The sequence below is a fragment of the Sorex araneus genome, chromosome 5, assembly GCF_027595985.1.
Source record: "Sorex araneus isolate mSorAra2 chromosome 5, mSorAra2.pri, whole genome shotgun sequence".
Classification (NCBI taxonomy): domain Eukaryota; kingdom Metazoa; phylum Chordata; class Mammalia; order Eulipotyphla; family Soricidae; genus Sorex; species Sorex araneus.
In genome coordinates, this window is record NC_073306.1 from 81,601,285 (window position 1) to 81,620,847 (window position 19,563).

General features: G+C 38.8%; 1 protein-coding gene across 3 annotated transcripts in view; it reads left to right on the plus strand.

Moving 5' to 3' along the window:
* Nucleotides 1-19,563, plus strand: part of MTF2 (metal response element binding transcription factor 2) — a 49,507-nt gene that overhangs the window by 22,290 nt on the left and 7,654 nt on the right. For all 3 annotated transcript variants that reach the window (XM_055139637.1, XM_055139639.1, XM_055139638.1), the window contains 7 exons: nucleotides 3,341-3,436; nucleotides 3,664-3,764; nucleotides 4,138-4,286; nucleotides 5,738-5,833; nucleotides 8,134-8,202; nucleotides 9,642-9,765; nucleotides 17,393-17,460. In XM_055139637.1, coding sequence (XP_054995612.1) covers nucleotides 3,341-3,436; nucleotides 3,664-3,764; nucleotides 4,138-4,286; nucleotides 5,738-5,833; nucleotides 8,134-8,202; nucleotides 9,642-9,765; nucleotides 17,393-17,460 — 703 coding nt within the window. The remainder of the gene's footprint in view (nucleotides 1-3,340; nucleotides 3,437-3,663; nucleotides 3,765-4,137; nucleotides 4,287-5,737; nucleotides 5,834-8,133; nucleotides 8,203-9,641; nucleotides 9,766-17,392; nucleotides 17,461-19,563) is intronic.

The following is a 19,563-nucleotide window of genomic DNA, read 5'->3' on the forward strand; positions in this document are numbered from 1 at the left end:
ACTTAGTAGGATAATGCAGTTTGCAACCTAGTAAGATGTTTTTCTGGAGGAGCTTTGTATGGTCTTGGGCATTTTAAAGGGCAAAAATTATATTTTGAATCTGAAATTGAGATAAGTGAGAAAAAATTAGGGGGCTTTGGGAAGTCTCCAACCGTACTGGTACTGAACAGATCTTTTGCCCTGAATACAGAATTACTCTTTTTTAGTTTGTAAACACTTGTAGCACTGATATGATATGTATCACACTGCTTCCTGTTCTTCTTCCACTTGGTATAAGATGTATTAGGGGTTTTTTTTTTTGAGCTTTCTGTGAGATAATTATAGGTCTGTCTTTCTGTTTCCTCCCTCTTCCAACTCCTCTTTTCTATCTTCCAGAAGAAAATTAGTGGGTACATAGAGGTAGGAAGTTGTGAGTGAGGGTGTAAATGTAACATGTATCCCACTAGGTATTGGTTAGTTGGTCTCTGGTTCTTTCATCACTGACTCTTTTTACTATTCATAGATTTTTTTACCCCCTTTTTTGGATCATACGCGGCGATGCACAGGGGTTAATCCTGGCTTTGCACTAAGGAATTACTCCTGGCGGTGTTCGGGGGGACCATATGGGATGCTGGGAATCGAACCTGGGTTGGCTGCATGCAAGGCAAACTCCCTACCCGCTGTGCTATCGATCCAGCCCCTACAGTGCTACTATCTTTTTTCTTTTTTTTTTTTTCCTTTTGCATCACACCCAGAGATGCACAGGGGTTACTCCTGGCTTTGCACTCAGGAATTACCCCTGGTGGTGCTCAGGGGACCCTGTTGGATGCTGGGAATGGAACCCGGGTTGGCCGTATGCAAGGCAAACGCCCTACCCACTGTGCTATTGCTCCAGCCCCCATAGTGCTACTTATCTTAACAACAACTAATTTGTTACATAGGAAATGAAATTACCAGGATGTCAGGTCATTAATTTGTAGTTAAGGGACTTAGTAGGCCACTGAGCTACTCAGAAGTTCTGTTAGAGGGCCTGGAGTGTGGGGCCAGCTGTGGCTTGAATACCTTCACCACCCAGGGGTTACAGTCAGAAATAGTAACCTGAACTCTGGGAGTGTGGCCCAAACCAGCCTTCCCTCCCCCCGCCCCCCCCCAACACATTTTTTTGTTTAACTGAATAGTAAAAAGATGCACTTGAATTTCACAAACAAATCTGATTTTCAGTTCCTCAGGATTGCTTCCTGATAGGAACATGTTATTTGATTAGCATTCCTTTTTCTGAGGAGCTGCCTTCCCTCACAGTACTCCAGATGGTTATAGTGGGAAGCAGCATCTCCTTCAGATTGAGGTTTTTGGTTCTTTTTTAGGGAATTGCATGTTTGGAATAAAATCCCAGGCTGAGTTTGGTTGCTCTCCTGATTTAACCATATACTCAGGAACTCTGGGAAACAAACATGTCCATGTACGTTTCCAGGAAACATACATGTATGGAAGCAAACAAAGCCTGGAATTTCCAGGAAGGAAGAGAGAGGACAAGAGTCAGACAAACAAGGAAAAGTTCAAAGAAAGAGACCCCTAAATTTGGTAACCTGGATGTTTAAGAATAGAGGTCTAATAAAGTAAGTGTTCTTTTCCTGCTGGATGGATTATTGTCCAGTTATTAGTTTTAATTTTGAAATTGACAGTATGAAAATTCTTATGTTAGAGTAATAAATACTTCTGTGGAAAGGAAGTTTCTCACAGTGGAGGTAATATGGATTCTGGCTGTTTGAGTGTGAATACCATAGGCCTTGGTACCTTTTGACTGAAGGCCTTTGAATTAGTTACTTAATCATTCTGAGCCTCAGTTCTTCATGAGCAGATAATTTTATTGTCAGGGTTGTGACTCAGCACTAGAACATATGTGTGAAAACCCAAGCTTGATCCCTGGTACCACAGTCACTCAGTAAAATGTTTATCTAACAAATGGTAGAATTAATCAGTACATGTCACGCTTATCACAATGCTTGGCCCATGGTTCAGAGCAAAAAATTATAAATTTTTATTATTTGTTATGAGAATAAAACATGCACATTAGCTTTTTAACATAGTACTGAATTTGATAAGAGAACATGCTGAAAATAATTGTTAGAATGATCAAATTGTATATTAAGTTTAGAAGAACAGATTATTTTGAGATTTTTTTTTGGGGGGGCTTACCCCCAGCTCTGCTCAGGACTTGCTCCTGGCCCTGTGCTCAGAGATCACTCCTGGCAGGCTCAGGGTGCTAGGGATGGAACACAGGTTGGGATGGGGTGCTAGGGATGGAACACAGGTTGGCTCTGTGAAAGGAAAGTGCCCTGCCCACTGTACTGTTGCTCCAGCGCCAACGATAAAAATGTTTAAGGCAGTTATAATTTACTGGTTAAGTAAAAAAATATTAGTAGCTGGAAACCTTCCTAGATTTCATTGTCGTGAACATTTTTAGGGTATATTGATGGATATCATTTTCATATTTCAGAAACTGGACATTAGATCATTAGTGTTCAACTTCTTTCATAAATTGGTAAATAAAAAGAATGCAGAGAAAAGGGAATAATTGAGATACTTCTCATTCTTTTTTCTTTATTTTCATGGTGTCACATACTGTAGGCTGAACAGAACACCCGGGTAGATGTGTGTTCTAGAGTAGTTAATAGTGTGTACAAAAAAATGTTTTCTTTGCCCTTTAGGAGTTAGGGAATATTAGATGTAAGTGGTAAGAAATTCTTGTAGGGAACAATATAGTTAAAAGAACTGGCGCGCAGGCTTTGATCCATAGCACTGCATAGTCTTCTGTCCCTTCCACCACCAAGCACCCTGGGTATGACTCACAAACTGGTGGTGAAAAAAGAAAGAAGGGGGTGATACCTTGCCCATGAACAATTTATGTTTTTTTTTTTTGCCAAAATATAGACTGAATTATGAATATAGATGGGAATCTCATAATTGGGAAGAACACAGGGGATAGAGAGCAGCATCTTTATAGTACTTTGCTTTGAGAAGAAATCATTATGATCTAGTGAACGAACACAGTCAATGTATGCTACTCACTGAGTTAAAGAATTTTTTTTTTTTTGGTTTTTGGGTCACACCCGGCGATACACAGGGGTCACTCCTGGCTCTTCACTCAGGAATTACCCCTGGCAATGCTCAGGGGACCATATGGGATGCTGGGATTTGAACCCGGGTCGGCCGGGTGCAAGGCAAACGCCCTACCCGCTGTGCTATCGCTCCAGCCCCTTAAAGAAATTTTTAATGGAACGCTCCTTTATTATGACTAACTTAAAATAGCTGACCTTTTATATATATATTTATGTATATATTATATGTATATATATTTCAGGAGCCACTGGAAGTGGGGAAATGGTCTGTACAATATGTCAAGAAGAGTATTCAGAAGCTCCCAATGAAATGGTTATATGTGATAAGTGTGGCCAAGGTAAACATTCATATTTTTTATTATTACAAAAAATTTATTAAATACTTAATGTCCATGCTGAAGATTAATGACTGAAAATACTTTACATTGGTAATTTACCATGTTTATTCATCAATTGTAAACATAATAATAGAGGGAAAAATAGATTGCTAAAATGCCTTCTTGAAGTTGTATTGCAGTATTTATTAATAAAATAGAATTTGCTTTATGCTTTTTTTGACATTAAGGATATCATCAGTTGTGTCACACACCTCATATTGATTCCAGTGTGATTGATTCAGATGAAAAATGGCTCTGTCGACAGTGTGTTTTTGCAACAACAACAAAGGTATATTTTAAGTGTTTTGGGCTAAAGCCCTAAATGGAATTATTCATAAGGCACTATCAACGTAGTGATTGCATACGTTGAAAGTTTATATGAATGAAATAAATAGTTAACCTTCGGTAGACAGAGGTGCTGTTTATTGTTATGAATAATGATGTTTAGGTGACTTACTGCAGTTATTGTACTTATTTTATGATAATCTTGAAATTGGGATGATGATAATTTGAAAAATAGCAACAAATAAATACTCAGTTTATGACATGGTAAGAAATTTAGAATGGAAATTTCTTTAGAAGTTTCAGAAGGATTTTAAGTTAGAATTATTGTTAAAATTTAATCCTTCACTCTTTTAAATAACCCTTTCCCTCTAATATAGAGGGGTGGTGCGCTTAAGAAAGGACCTAATGCCAAAGCGTTGCAAGTCATGAAGCAAACATTACCCTATAGTGTGGCAGACCTTGAATGGGATGCAGGTCATAAAACCAATGTCCAGCAATGTTACTGCTATTGTGGAGGCCCCGGAGAGTAAGTACTTTTAATGCCTTTTATGTAACTTATTTACATATGAAAATGTTAAACTTTGTTATTGATTATGGTGTGACAGTGCTAATTATAAAGACATAAAATATCAGTCAGAAAAATTATTAGAGGCTGTAGTTATTTTATTATCAAGAGTTTTATGATAAACATTTTTAGCTGTCTAAAATAGTACAAAATCTGTCAAAAATTTTTTATAGCCAATACAGTATTAGACTTACAATTATGTTAACCAGTTTATAAAGTTGCTATATTTTCATTATCCTTGAGACAGATGATAAAAGTTTAGTGATGGTTGACAGTGGCCATTTGGTATATGGGGCAAATAACTTGACTCATCAGTGATCTCAAATTGATTTCTCTAGGGTGTAGAAAGTCTGTATAAAAATAATCCATAGGGTTCTGAGAGATAGTACAACTGGTAGGGCCTTTGCCTTGGGATCTGCTGACCTTGATTCATCTCCAGCACCCATATGGCCCCCGAATGGCGAGGAATGATCCTGGAGCACATAGCCAATAATAAGCCCTGAGCTCAGCTAGATGTGGTCCATATTACAAAAACAAAAGGGCTGGAGAAAGAGTATAGTGGGTCCCTAAGCCACTTGAGGAGTGATCCCTAAGTTCATAGCCCAGAGGTAAGCTGACTGAAACCAAGAACCCTTAGAACGCAAGAGATAGCACAGGGGTTAAGGTCCTTGCCTTGAATTGAAACTAACCTGGGTAGGTCCCCAGCACACAGATGATCCCCCAGGTACTTCCAGGAATGATCCTTGCACACAGAGCCAGGCATAAGTCAGGGGCATCACCAAGTGTGGCCCAAAAATAAACTTGACAGAGATCCTTTCTAAGTGTAGGAAGTAGGCACTTGTTAACAGAAAACCAGATGTATTCTTTAAGATCTACGAATTCTCCTGAATAAAAGATGGAATAAAATTATTGATATTGCTAGTGATTTTTAACAAAAAAAAAGTCACACTTAAGTATAAAAGAAATGGGGATGGAGTGATAGCACAGCGGCTAGGGTGTTTGCCTTGCACGCTGCTGACCCGGGTCCAATTCCCAGCTTCCCATATGGTCCCCCGAGCACCGCCAGGAGTTAATTCCTGAGTGCAGAGCCAGGAGTAAGCCCTGAGCATCGCTGGGTGCGACCCAAAAGCAAAAAAAAAAAAAAAAGTATAGAAGAAATGGGGGCTTAAGGGCAGGCACATTAAGACAATGTTGGAGGGAAGCAGACACTCTGGAGGTTGTGACATTGGAATTTCATATGTCTGAAACCTTACCATTAACAGTAATATAATTCACAGTGCCTCATATACTTAAAAAAAAACAAATACAATAAATGTGACACTGTAAGCGCTTGCATAATGCCATTGTAACTGTTTAAAAATATCCTTTACCTCTTTGAAAAGTAATAATTGTAACCTTAACTTTTCTTATAGCTGGTATTTAAAGATGCTACAGTGCTGCAAGTGTAAGCAATGGTTTCATGAGGCTTGTGTGCAATGCCTTCAAAAGCCAATGCTATTTGGAGACAGGTAAGAAGGACATTTAAACTTTACCGGTTGACTGATTCTGTAACGTTTTGTGGTTTGCAATTTTAGATTTTAACAAATTTTAATAATGATTTGAAAACGGTCCTTTTACTTACTGATTTTGGGCCAGGCCCAGCTATGTTCAGGGATTACTTCTAACTCTTTGTTCAGGAAGCCATTTTGAGTGCTCATTATCAAATCTGGGTCAGCTTTGTGTATGGCAAGTGCCTTAGTAGCTACTTTCTCTCTGGCCCTGTAAAGGGTCTCTTTTAAGGGAAAATAGAACTAAAAAGCTTAAAATATCATAGTTGATTAATTCGTAACTTTTGTGATTTTTGAATACTCCAGAAATCTTCAAGTCTGATTATATTCCTTTCCGTCAGTAATGTTCTGAACTGTTCTCATGGTACCATTCTTAAACTTTTTCCGCTTCTGGGGCACCACCATTGAAGTTTTTTTGTTTTGTTTGGCAGTGCTCAGGGTATACTTCTGGCTCTGTGTTTAGGGATCAGCCCTGACAGGCTCAGGGCACCACATGCAATTTCAGGGGTTGAGCTGGGCTAAGTTGTGTACAAGGCAAATGGCCTACTCATTGTACTATCTCTCTGGCCTCTTTTGACTTGTTTTTGCCTGAAAATTTTTTTGTAACTCCAGGTATATTTAGTAGTATATATAATCAAATATTTGCTAATGCTAAATCATAAAATTTGTTTAAAAAAAAAATCGTGGCACACCCCCCCCCCAACCACCACCACCACCATATTCTTGGATGTAACCTATATATGTCCAGGACTTATATTTTAAGATGCTACACTTTAAAAAACCTAAATGGGGGGCCGGAGCGATAGCACAGTGGGTAGGGCGTTCGCCTTGCACGCGGCCGACCCGGGTTCGATCCCCGGCATTCCATATGGTCCCCCAAGCACCGCCAGGAGTAATTCCTGAGTGCAAAGCCAGGAGTAACCCCTGAGCATCGCTGGGTGTGACCCAAAAAGAAAAAAAAATAAAGAAAAAAAAAACCTAAATGGGAGCATTGGTCAAAATTAAGAAAGACATAGAGTCTTGATACACAAGGTTTATACCTCAATGAATTTTAAAAGCAAACAGTGTGCCTTTTTGGGCTAGGAGAATGTGAAGTAATAGAGTTCTAGGGAGAAAAAGATAAACACTAAAGTTGACATAAAAAACCTGGCTTTAAATTTTGACCTATACTTCCTGACATTAGGAAGGTCTTCGCTGGGCTTATTTCATCAGATTGCTTTGAGTATTGTTATATTTAATGTGTGTATGACTGTGTATGAGATGGCCATATAAATTATTAAAATTCCTGACACATACTACCTATTAGTTAAACGTGTATGCATGACAATTTGCAAACTCTGAAAGTTTTTTTTTTTTTTTTTTGGCTTTTTGGGTCACACACGGCGATGCTCAGGGGTTACTCCTGGCTCATGCACTCAGGAATTACTCCTGGCGGTGCTCGGGGGACCATATGGGATGCTGGGAATTGAACCCAGGTCGGCTGTGTGCAAGGCAAACGCCCTACCCGCTGTGCTATATTGCTCCAGCCCCCAAACTGAAAGGTTTTGATTGTTCAAAAAATGCTTCTTCCCTCTAGATAGGACTTTTTTTTTTTTTTTTGGTTTTTGGGTCACACCCGGCGATGCACAGGGGTTACTCCTGGCTCTTGACTCAGGAATTACCCCTGGCGGTGCTCAGGGGACCATATGGGATGCTGGGATTAGAACCCGGGTCGGCCGCGTGCAAGGCAAACGCCCTACCCGCTGTGCTATCGCTCCAGCCCCTAGATAGGACTATTTTGTTGTTTGTCATACTGAAAAATAAGTTGCTCTTTCTTTTTCTTCCTTTGTTTTTTTTGGGGGCGAGGGGGGCACAACTGGTGGTGCTCTTGGGCTTACTCCTGGCTCTGCAGTCAGGAATCACTGCTGGCAGGGATTGAATCTAGGACGGCTGTGAACAGTGCATTCATTTGTCCTACTGCCTATACTATTGCTGTGGCCCCAACTTTTTTCTTTTTCCCTTTCTTTTGGGCCAAACCTGGCTGTGCTCAGGGCTTTTGAACCCAGATTAGTTGCATGCCAGGACAGGTGGCTTACCTGCTGTATTATGTCTCTGATTCCTAGAAAAGAAATTCTTAAGTTCACAGTGTTACAATTCAAATTACTTTTAGTTTTGTGTGCTAGTCCTTATATGTCATTTCTAGGAAGAATATTAGCTTTATTCTAAAAATTATGTACATATACCTTGGAATGCTCAGTATATAGCTTTTCTTCTTTCCTTAGATTTTATACATTTATTTGCTCTGTCTGTAGTTCTGGACCAGAATACCTCAAACGTCTACCATTACAGTGGTAAGTATGAACTTGTTTGTTACAAGACAAAAGATAAACTATGCATGATTTCTTTTGTGTTTTTTGTACTGTTCATACCCAGTAGTGCTCAGGGGTTATTCTCAGCTCTTTGTTCTGGGGTTGCTCCCCACAGTACTGAGGGACCATGCAGTACAGGGAATTGAATCTGAGCCTTCCTCATGCAAAGCATGAGAAAATTGTAAAGATAACGTAACTCTTTGAAGATAACCCCCCCTTGTTGTTGTTGTTTTTTAGGGGGGGAGGGGAGCACACCTTGCTATGCATGCTCAGGGGTTACTCCTGGCTCTGCCCTCAGAATTACTCCTGGCAGTGCTCAAGGGACCATATGGGATGCTGGGATTCGAACTTGGGTCAGCCACATGCAAGGGATGTACCTTGCATGTATTATGTATTATGTATTACTGTATTATGCTCTGACCCCTAGATAACTGTAATTTTTTTTTTTTTTTTTTTGCTTTTTGGGTCACACCCGGTGATGCTCAGGGGTTACTCCTGACTCTGCACTCAGGAGTCACCCCTGGCGGTGCTCAGGGGACCATATGGGATGATGGGAACCGAACCCGGGTCGGCCGTGTGGAAGGCAAATGCCCTAACTGCTGTGCTGTCGCTCCAGCCCCGATAACCGTATCTTAAGGATGAAATTTTCTGTTTATTTAGCTTAAATATATATATATATATATATATATATTTTTTTTTTTTTTTTTTTTTTTTTTTTTTTTTGCTTTTCGGGTCACACCCAGCGATGCACAGGGGTTACTCCTGGCTCTACACTCAGGAATTACTCCTGGTGGTGCTGGGGGACCATATGGGATGCTGGAAATCGAATCCGGGTCGACCGTGTGCAAGGCAAATGCCCTAGACGCTGTGCTATTACTCCAGCCTCCAGTAATTTTTTTCTTTATGCATTTTTTTTTCATTCTCAATCTCATATCATTTTAAGGACCATCATATATAAGGCTTTTTATTTCATTTTCTTTCCCTTATTTGTGGGTGGGATGGGGTTAGACCACACTCGGAGGTTCTCAGGTCTACTCCTAGCTTTGTGCTCATTTGTAGAGGTGCTCAAGGGACTATATGTGGTTCCAGGCATTGAATTTTGGGGTCAGCTACGTGCAAGATAAGTACCTTAACGCCTATACTGTTTCTCTGGTCTCATAATTTTCTGATGGCACAAAATGTAACTTCTAAACATCTTTGAGATCATCAGAATTCTTACCTGTGTTTTTAGTTCTTTAAGACTTTCAGTTAGAGAGAAATATCTTACGACAAATCATGTTTTCCATTAATTTTCATATGTTATATTACCTATGATGTTGATACTGTTTTCAAAATATTTAGGAGTATTTTAAGTAATGGTTTTATTTAAAAGGTTATGTGATTTATTGGTTTTTAATATTTTAATTAATTTTGAATTCCAGGGTAGATATAGCACACCTATGCCTTTACAACCTAAGTGTTATTCACAAGAAGAAATACTTTGATTCTGAACTTGAGCTTATGACATACATTAATGAAAACTGGGATAGATTGCACCCTGGAGAGGTAGGTGGTATTAGAGCTAACTGCATTAGCTACTTTTGATGTCGGTGTTTGGTTTTTTTTTTTACGGGGGGAGCTTTTTGGGTCACACCTGGCAATGCACAAGGGTTACTCCTGTCTCTGCACTCAGGAATTACTCCTGCCAAAGCTCAGGGGACCATATGGGATGCTGGGATTCGAACCCTGGTTGGCCACATGCAAGCCCTACCCACTGTGCTATCGCTCTAGCCCTAAATGACATGTTTAAAGTAGAATGTTTATAGACCAGAGACATAGCTCTATAGAAGAACACTTGCTTTGTATGTGTGAGACCTTGGGTTTGATCCCCCGCACCAGAAAATATAGTAATAATCAAGTAGAATTTTACTTGTAGTTCAGAGAAATAATAGCTTTTGTAAGGATTTTGCTCTTAACCTATTGCCTGGATGACAATGTAAGGGGGGACGTAGATTACTTGATTTATTTTCTTGAGTGAGATATCACTTGCCATTAATGATAAATGGTGGAGGGAAGTAATTCTTAACATTGGGTATTTATGATTCTACCTCCTTGTCTTTTAAATTTACTTATAAAGAGACAGTCAAGGTTGTTCTTCCAGCTTTTCCTTAAGTTCTATTTGATTGTGGGGCTATCGGGGCATGGTAGTGTTTTTGGATAATGATTTAGAGAATAGAACATCCTGGATTGAAAATTATCTCCTTTATTCTGATACCTCATTTTGCATTTCATTTGCAAAATATATCTGCTCATGCTCGTTTACAGAGTATTTATTTTTAGTAAATTTTTTAAAGCATTTTTATTTGTAGATTAATGAAGCTGTAGAATAGTTTAGAGAGAAAAGTAACTCATTTTTTTGCAATTTATTACATTTAGAATTATTAAAATATAGCTATTAAACTATTCTAAGAGTAGTCTTAAAATTTGTTTTATAATACATGGAATTAGATTTGTGAATTTTAGTTAAAAATTACTCTTTGGTAAAAATCATGTTAATTTTAATTTTAGGAGAATTTTTACTTTAGCAACTTTACTTGACATACTCTATAAGGTTCATATGAAATAGTAAGATAGTAAGTTCCGTTCTATTCTTTCTCTATTTCCTCCATCACAGACAGTAGGACTCTCAGGATTACCTTGGCCTCTTATTTCTTGAGTAGGCATTTTTAAATCACTGAGCCATTTTTTGTATCCCTTGTTTTGAGGGGTGTTATAAGGAATTAGGGAGAGATACAATTTTTTTTTTTTAGCCACACCCAGTGATGTGGGCGTACTTCTGGCTCTTTGCTCAGGGATCACTTCTGTTAGCCTTGGAGGACCATATGGGATGCTGGGGATCGAGCCTAGTTCAGTTGCATTCAAGGCAAGTGTCCTTTCTGTACTCTTGCTCTAGCCCAAATATAATGCTTTTTTTTTTTTTTTCTTTTGGTTCACATCTAGTGATGCATAGGGGTTACTCCTGGCGGTGCTCGGGAACCATATGGGATGGTTCTTAGTAACACATGGTCAAGAGTTCCTTTTGGAGTGACCCCAAAACAACAGAACATAGCCTTAATCTGTGAGTTTTCATTTTATTTTATGCAGCTAACCCATCATCAACTAGCCTTTTCTGGAGTGGGAGAGGGAAAAACCATGTCCTGTGATGTTACAAACTGCTCAGAGTACACTTGGCAGGGTGTTTTTTTTTTGGAGGGGAGGCAGCAGAGGGCAGGAATGAGCCCATACTTGGTGGTGTTCAGACTTACTCCTGGCAGGCTCAAGGGACCATATGCAATGCTGAATACTGAATTTGGGTCAGCCTCATGCAAAGTCAGTGCCTTACCCACTGTGCTATCACTTGGGTTCCCACTCCTGGCAATTTCCAGGGAACCATGCAGAAATAAGGATCTAACCTGGGGTCCCACATCCCAAAAAAAGCTCTCCAGCCCTTTGAGCCATCTCTTTAGCCCCACAAATCAGCTTTTAAAAAATATGCATTATATTGGGGCTGGATTGATAGCACAATGGGTAGGGCATTTGCCTGGCACTTGGCCAACCCGGGTTTGATTCCCAACATCCCATATGGTCCCACAGCACCGCCAGGTGTAATTCCTGAGTGCAGAGCCAGGAGTAACCCTTGTGCATCGCTGGTTGTGACCCCCCCAAAAAAAAAATTCTGCAGACTTTTATTTCATACAGAAAGTGAATACATACGAACACTCAAATTGTCTATTAAGAATTTTTTTTTTTTTTGGGGGCAAGAAGTGGGTGATTTGTGCCACACTTGGCATTTCTCAGGGACTATTTTTGGTTCTGTGCTCGGGTCATTTCTGGTGGTACTCAAGGGACTGACTATATGCTTGGGATCATATCAGGATTGGCCACATGCTCTCATTTTTTAAATTAAGATGAAAACTAGCATTGAGATTTTGCAAGGTAAAATAGAAGCAGTGAAAACATTAGTCTGATTATGAATGTCCAACTGCTTGTGTGTGTTGTGACCTCACCTGATGATGCTCAGAACTGTCCCTGGCTTTGCTCAGTATTTGGTCCCAGTGCTGGGTATAGGGGAGGGCCCTTGCATGTGAAGGGCAAAGCACTGTTCAGCCCTGTGAGTTATTTTCTTTATGTTGAAAGGGTGATGTTGGGATTGTCCCAGCTGGTAGTCAGCGGGGGTGGTGATGCTGGTAGTTCAATGTGAGGACCTTGTAGTGCCTGAAAGTGTTTGGGCTGCCATGCTGGTGCTCGGGTCTCCAGGATATTCAAAGTAATACAGATTGAGCCAGCGTCAGCCTCAGACAAGGTATGTGCTTTATCCCTACATCCCACAGACTTTTTTAAAAAAGGAATTCAGGGACTGATGTGTGACTTAGTTGTAGAACATAGATGCTTTCCATCTGTATGAAGCTCTAAGGTTGATCCTAGGCACTATGAAATGTTCTGGAAGTGTATTCAGTATATGGCTTTAAAAAAAAATTACTGAATCACAGTGAATTACGTTGAGAATTCAGTGTATGCATTTTAGGTGTCTCATTTCCAGCTAACCTTCTGATGCACATCAGAAAAAAATTATTTTAGCAAGAGATACCCATTTTCCTTTGAGGCTATGGGGTAGTGTATCTTATTCTTTTCCAGTATGCTCTTTTTATTTGTTTTGGAAAATTAAGAATAACTTGGAGCCAGGGAGGTATGGGACAGGCACATACTTAGCATATCCAGGGTCCTGAGTTCAGTTCCCGACTCTGGCTATGCCCTACATACTCCTCAGCATCACCTTGACTAACAAAATTGACAGAGCACTGAACTGATAATTTGCACTGCTTTCCATCATCGCTGGGAGTTGGCTATTTCTTTGTTTCTCACCTCAGGGGACTTTTTTTTTTTTTAAAGGGTGCAGTTAAAGGACTGGAGTGATAGTACAGTAGGTAGGGTGTTTGCCTTGCACATGGCTGACCCAGATTCAATTCTGGGATTCCGTATGGTTCCCTGAGTGATCACTGCCGAAAGTTATCCCTGAGCTCAGAGACAGGAATAAGCCCTGAGCTCTACTGGGTATAGCCCCCAAATTTTTAAAAAGTAAGGGTTACTACAATTAATATTTGTTATAATAACTGCTACATGGTAACATATATAGTTTCATGTTTTATCTCATTTTTTAGTAAATAATATTACAGAGTTACAGCTGAATCGTAGTATCAAAAAAATGATTAGACGGATTATGCTGGCTTCAGGTTTTTCCTTATTTGCTCCAGAAAATTCACCTACCCTTTTTTTTCAAAACTTTTCAAAACCTTTTGAAAAAATGAAAGGTTGATGTGTATTTGACTTCACATTCTTAAGTAATGTCCAAAAGTCATCCATAGCTCCTTCAAGGAAAACCATATTAGAATACTTTTTAGAAAGGGCGTGAAAAAAAAAGACTTGGTCATTTTGCAAGGTCCACGTGTAGTGGCCCAGCTCAGTCTGAATTCTAAAATCAAAAAGTTAGGTTTTAAAGAAAAACAATTAGAGTTGAATAAAACTTTACAATAGAAAACTTGAACTTTTATCCATTTATTTGAGCCATCGAGTTTATTGGCATAAATGACTTTCTAATCATTGCTTGTTGCTTTTATTTGCATTAAGATAAAGACTACATTGACACTTATTAGTTATTTCTATACTCTAGTTATTGATAGATGGAAATTCAGGCTTTCATTTTTACCATTACTCTTTCACAGCTTTATATTATGATTTTAAATATTTGATAAGACGATAAAATAAATTCTACGTTGTAATATTTATTCAGCAGTTTAATTTAATTTAGGGAGGAGAGTGCTTAGGTGGCTACTGCTGTCTTGATATTTGGGAATCACTCCTGGTGGTGCTCATGGGACCATGCAGTACCAGCAAATGAACCCGGCATCTCTGAGCCCATCGAGCTATCCCCCTCTCTAGTAATTTATATTTGTAATAGGTTTTTTTTTTTTTTTCTTTTCAGGTCAAACCTATCTATGCACAGGGGTTACTCCTGGCTCTGCACTCAGGAATTACTCCTGGCGGTGCTGGGGGACCATATGGGATGCTGGGAATCGAACCCAGTTGGCCACGTGCAAGGCTAACGCCCTACCCACTGTGCTATCACTCCAGCCCCTATAGTAGTATTTTTAAATGAAAAATTGTTGCAGATATAATAATTTTGGCTAGAAATTAAAATAGAGGTGCCATAATAATTGAAAATGATAAGAAATTGGTCTATCAGTGAGAGGTAGACTTTAGTATCAGTGTACAACAAATACTTTGACAGACAAATATCTTCAGTTTTTGGCCTATTTAAGTCCAGCTTTCATGGATCACTCATGATAATTTGAACAGGTGTACCCCACTTTTTGAAAGCATATCTTAAATCACTTTGGTTTTACAAAAGGCCTATCTATGTTTAGCATCTTTTTTTGCAGAAAGGAGTTTTTACTTTAACCACAAAAGGAGAAAAGGGAAAATAGTGTTTAGTAATAATGTTTGAAGTGAGTGATCATGGAGATAGCATGTACCCCTGTGCCAAGTGTAGCATCAACCAACTAAGCTTCATTGGAAAATATTTTGTACTTGCTGTTTATTTATCAAATCTTTGTAGCTTTTATTATGTGCTACTGTTACTTTGGGTTTTGTCTGTTGCTTGGTACATTTGATAGATTATTTTGAGGGTGTGTTAATACTCAAATTATTTTCATGTAAGTTAATGATAATTGCTTTGTTATGCCACCTGGCTTATAAATGTTTCATACTGGCACTACTTAAAATGCTGTGGGAAGCCCTTATTGGGAAGAATTAAAACTGTCTATTATTGTATTGATGCAGTAAAGAACTATCCAACTCTAAAAATGAATGCATAGTGTAAGATTAGTGTCTGCCGAAGGACTGAGACTTTAGAACAAAAATGAGAATAGTTGCAAAGTTCTGCTTTTAGGCTTAAAAGCACATAATGGTATAGGTATGTAATAGTCTTTGATTGAGATTAACCCAGATTTTAAGGATTGTGGGGGAAAGGATGAAAATTAGTTAGCTAAAGGTTAAATGGAAGTTACATGATATGGCTGTTAAAAATTATAGCTCAGGTATGATTACTCTTGAAATATTTGATGAATTATTTTATAGTAGAAAATGGAATACAAAAGTTTCAGTAGGTGTTTTAAGAACTTTGATTAATGACAATATTTAAGTAAAGATTGAATGATGGTACCATAGAGATTGCAGTATTGGGTGGAAATTCAAACTAAATATAGGATAACTTTTCTCACCCTTATTTAAGAAATTTTTGTTTGCTTTTGAGCTTGGACCAATAACACAGTGGGTAGGGCGTTTGCCTTACACGCAGCCAACCTGGGTTCGACTCCTCCATCCCTCTCAGAGTATCCCGCCTGCATGGCAGAGCTTGGCAAGCTACCCTGGGCATATTCAATATGCCACTAACAATAACCAGTCTCACAATAGAGATGTTACTGGTACCCACTCGAGCAAATCAATGAACACTGGGACTACAGTGCTACAGTGCTTTTGAGCCACTCTTGGATGTTGTCAGAGCTTGCTCCTGGCTCTGTGCTTAGGGATCATTCTTGGCTGTGCTCTGGGGGACCATATGTAATACCAGAGATCAACCAGTTTGGCTATATATATAAGGCCTTCCTTTCTGTTCTATCTCTTCGGCCCGTTATTTCACCTTTCATAGAAATTTCTTCTCATTGGACAAATTAGAACTTGTAACAGAAAAAGGTGCAGAATGAACTCTGCATTATAGCTCTGCATCATAAGTCTCAATATAGCTCTGTGTCACTGTATCACTGTCATCCTGTTCATCGATTACTCAAGCGGGCAACAGTAATGTCTTTATTACACCCAGCCTTGAGATTTTAGCAGCCTGTCTTTACTTGTCTTTCCCAATGATTGGCGCCCTTACAGGGTCAGGGGAATGAGACTAATATTGTTACTGTAGCTATGTAGCTTTGTGAATTTGAGTGGGTAATTAGTCCTGTATCTGTTAACTAATCTGTACAATAGAGTAGATTACTCTGTGAGTCTCATTTGTATGCAACGTTCTACTTGGCAGGGATTTTTTCTGTCTTTTTTGTTTTTGGTCAACACCTGGCAGTGCTCAGAACTTACTTCTGGTGCTCTGCACTTATGGGTTACTCCTGGCAGTGTTTAGGGCACTATGTGGTGCTGGGGGTTGAACATATTGGTAAAGAACATATTGATTGGGGACTGGAGTGATAGCACAGTTGGGTAGCACGTTTGCCTTGCAAGCGGCTGACCCGGGTTCTATTCCCAGCATTGCTTATGGTCCCCTGAACACGGCCAGGAGTAATTCCTGAGTGCATGAGCCAGGAGTAACCCCTGTGCATCGCTAGGTGTGACCGCAAAAAAAAAAAAGTACATATTGATAGTAATTTTGAAAGTCAGCTAATATTTGGGTGATTTCCCCTTAGTTTTTGTGGCATTTTTGAGAATACTTGAGTAATTTTAAACTTTTAAGTATTGGGTTCTTGTCCTTAAACTTTACAGAAGAGGTAGTAATGATTAAAAGAAGCCCTGTAAAACAGAATAAAGGGTCATCTAGAATTAAATATTTAGAATTTAATGCAATTTGTGTGGATAAAAAATTATTGAGCCATTTTGGGTTTTGTAATTGTTATTAAAACACCCAACTTCATAGTTTTAAAAAAGTCATGGATTATTGGTTTGTTCTAGTACACAACTATTGAGAAAGAATACTATATTTTTCATGGCTTTTTATACTTCTTTAATACCTATTAGAAGCTTTTATGGTTGATGTTAAGTAAATCTAACTTATTGTTTTCCTGGATGATAGAACTTAAATTTAATAACTAATAACATAATCCCATTTTGTATTTTTTATAGTCTAAAATTCTTTAACATAGATCATTTGAATCTATGCAGTCGCTATTAGTGTCAGACTTGTATTTCCCTTTTTATAGGTGAGAAAGGGAACCATGAGAGGTCAAATGGCCTTAGACACATGGCCAGTCAGTGAGGACTTAGAATTAGAACTTCTATAATAGTCAGTATGCTTTTCGTCTGCATCACATTGCCTCTAGTACCTGTACATTAATAATTGATGAAATTATAGTGCTTTAAATTGTTTCTTGATACTTCACAGCTGGCAGACACACCAAAATCTGAAAGATATGAGCATGTTCTGGAAGCATTAAATGATTACAAGACCATGTAAGTTGATTTATTTTATGTATCCCTATGCGGGAGACATTTAGCAAGTATAGAGAATTACTGACATTGTTTTAAGAATTATGGGACTGTTGTACATACCATTTTAAACTTTTCTGTTTCGATCAAAGTAATGCAGTGACTCTCAAGGGTGGGAGAAGGGAACAAAAATTCTTTGGGAATGATGGGTTGGGGGAGGCCTATTAATATCACAGGGAGATTTTTCTCGTTCAATTGAAAACATTTAGTAAAATATTTTAGCATGCTTTGTTGTTATACTCTATTTAAAGTAAAATAAAATCTCAGTTGGTGGGAATATGCAGAAGTTAAGGGAATAGAGAATTTCCCTGTGTTGCTCATTGTAATATATTACATTGCAGAAAGTGTAACTTTCACTTTGTTTTGGTTTTGGGGCCACAGTCAGCAGTTAATTTGGCACTGCCAGTGCTCAGGGGCCACTTCTGGCTGTGGTCAGGACTGTACGGTGCTGGGGCTTGAATCCAGGCCACCTGTAATCAAAGCATGCACTCCAGCCCATTATAATCTCTTGGCCTGAGAGTGTTTTTATTTTTTAATTTAATTTTGCGGGGCCACCCCCAGCAGTACTCAGAGCTTATTTCTGGCTCTGAGCTCAGGGGTCACTCCTGGCAAGCTTGGGGGACCATATAAGATGTTGGGAGTTAAACATGGGTCGGTGGTATGCAAGGCAAAGCCCAACCTTCTGTACTATCATTCCAGCCCCAGAATGTGGTTTTTAAATGATTGACATCTTCTCTGGTTTTGAGGGTGGTTTTGCCACTAGTTACATGATACTATTATTCATGGTCTAGATTTTTTGATAGGTGACAGTTTGATGTATTCTTGTATAGATCGTTACTTTTTTTAAAAAGCAGTGTAAGAATATTTTCACTACACTATAGAAATAGTCTCTCACAATATGTATGCTGGTTCTAACTAACTATGAGCTGACGATTTTTGTTTTTAACAATTTACTTTTCTTGGACAATATAAAAGATGATATAATTACTAGTGGCTAGATCTGCAGTCCTTCTTAAAGGATCATTGTGTAATTGTATTGATGAAAACATTTTATGGGATAGTGAGTTCTGTAATTCAGTTTAGAAAGATAATAGGGTTTCACTTTTCTCAAAACTATGTTAATAGTGGAAGAACAAACATTTGCTAGTGATTCTTTTCTCTTGTCTAGGCAGACTCTACCTGAGCTAAGATAGATGGAAGTATTTGGAAAAAAAAGTTTAAGGACTTTGGGAATGGGTTAAGAAGCAATTTTTTTAGAAGCCCAAGTCCACACTGAGATTACACTTATGCTCTCAGGTATTTTTAGATCTGCCATCTTGGAGGCCTTTTCCTTCATTTCCTGAGTAGAATTACTGTCCTGTTTCTTCTGTTGAGTCTCACTTTGAAACCTGAGTTTCTCTTTTTATAAATCTACTCTGAAATAGGATTCTTTATAAAAAAATTTTTTTGAGATGAAGACATACTGAAATAAAAATGATGCATACTCTTCTTCCTTCTTTTAAAAATTGGATACTGGGCTGGGGAATTCAATCCCTTGGCACTGCATGGCCCCCAGCACTGCTGAGTTTAGCTCTGGTCACCCCCTAGCACTATGTCTGAGTAACTACATCCCCAGTCCTGAGGACTAACCTTTACAATGAAGCCCAGTATATCTGGGAATGGCCCCCAGGGCCTCATGACCACTGCTGGAGAGGATTCCCATCCCTAAAAAAAAAAGAGATCATATAGCTGAAGATGTGCTTCAGTGGTTCAGTGGTAGAGTATGTGCCTTACATGGATTTGATTCCTGGCACCTTGCCTCTGGCCCTTCCACCCCATCACCAAAGAAGCCATGATTAAAAAGAAAAGTAAACTTGTGCTCTTTTCCCTTTCTGCTAATCTTGTGCCTCTTCCCACCCCCACCTTTCTACTTACCCACCATCTTCTTATCTCTGAGACAGATAAGAATCAAGGAAACAAGGGAAAAGAGCAAGTTATTGTAGTGTATGATAGACTTTTATGTATAAAGGCTAACATGTATCTGAGAGTTATGAGTTAGAATCTGCTATGTGTATGTGTTCAGTTTTT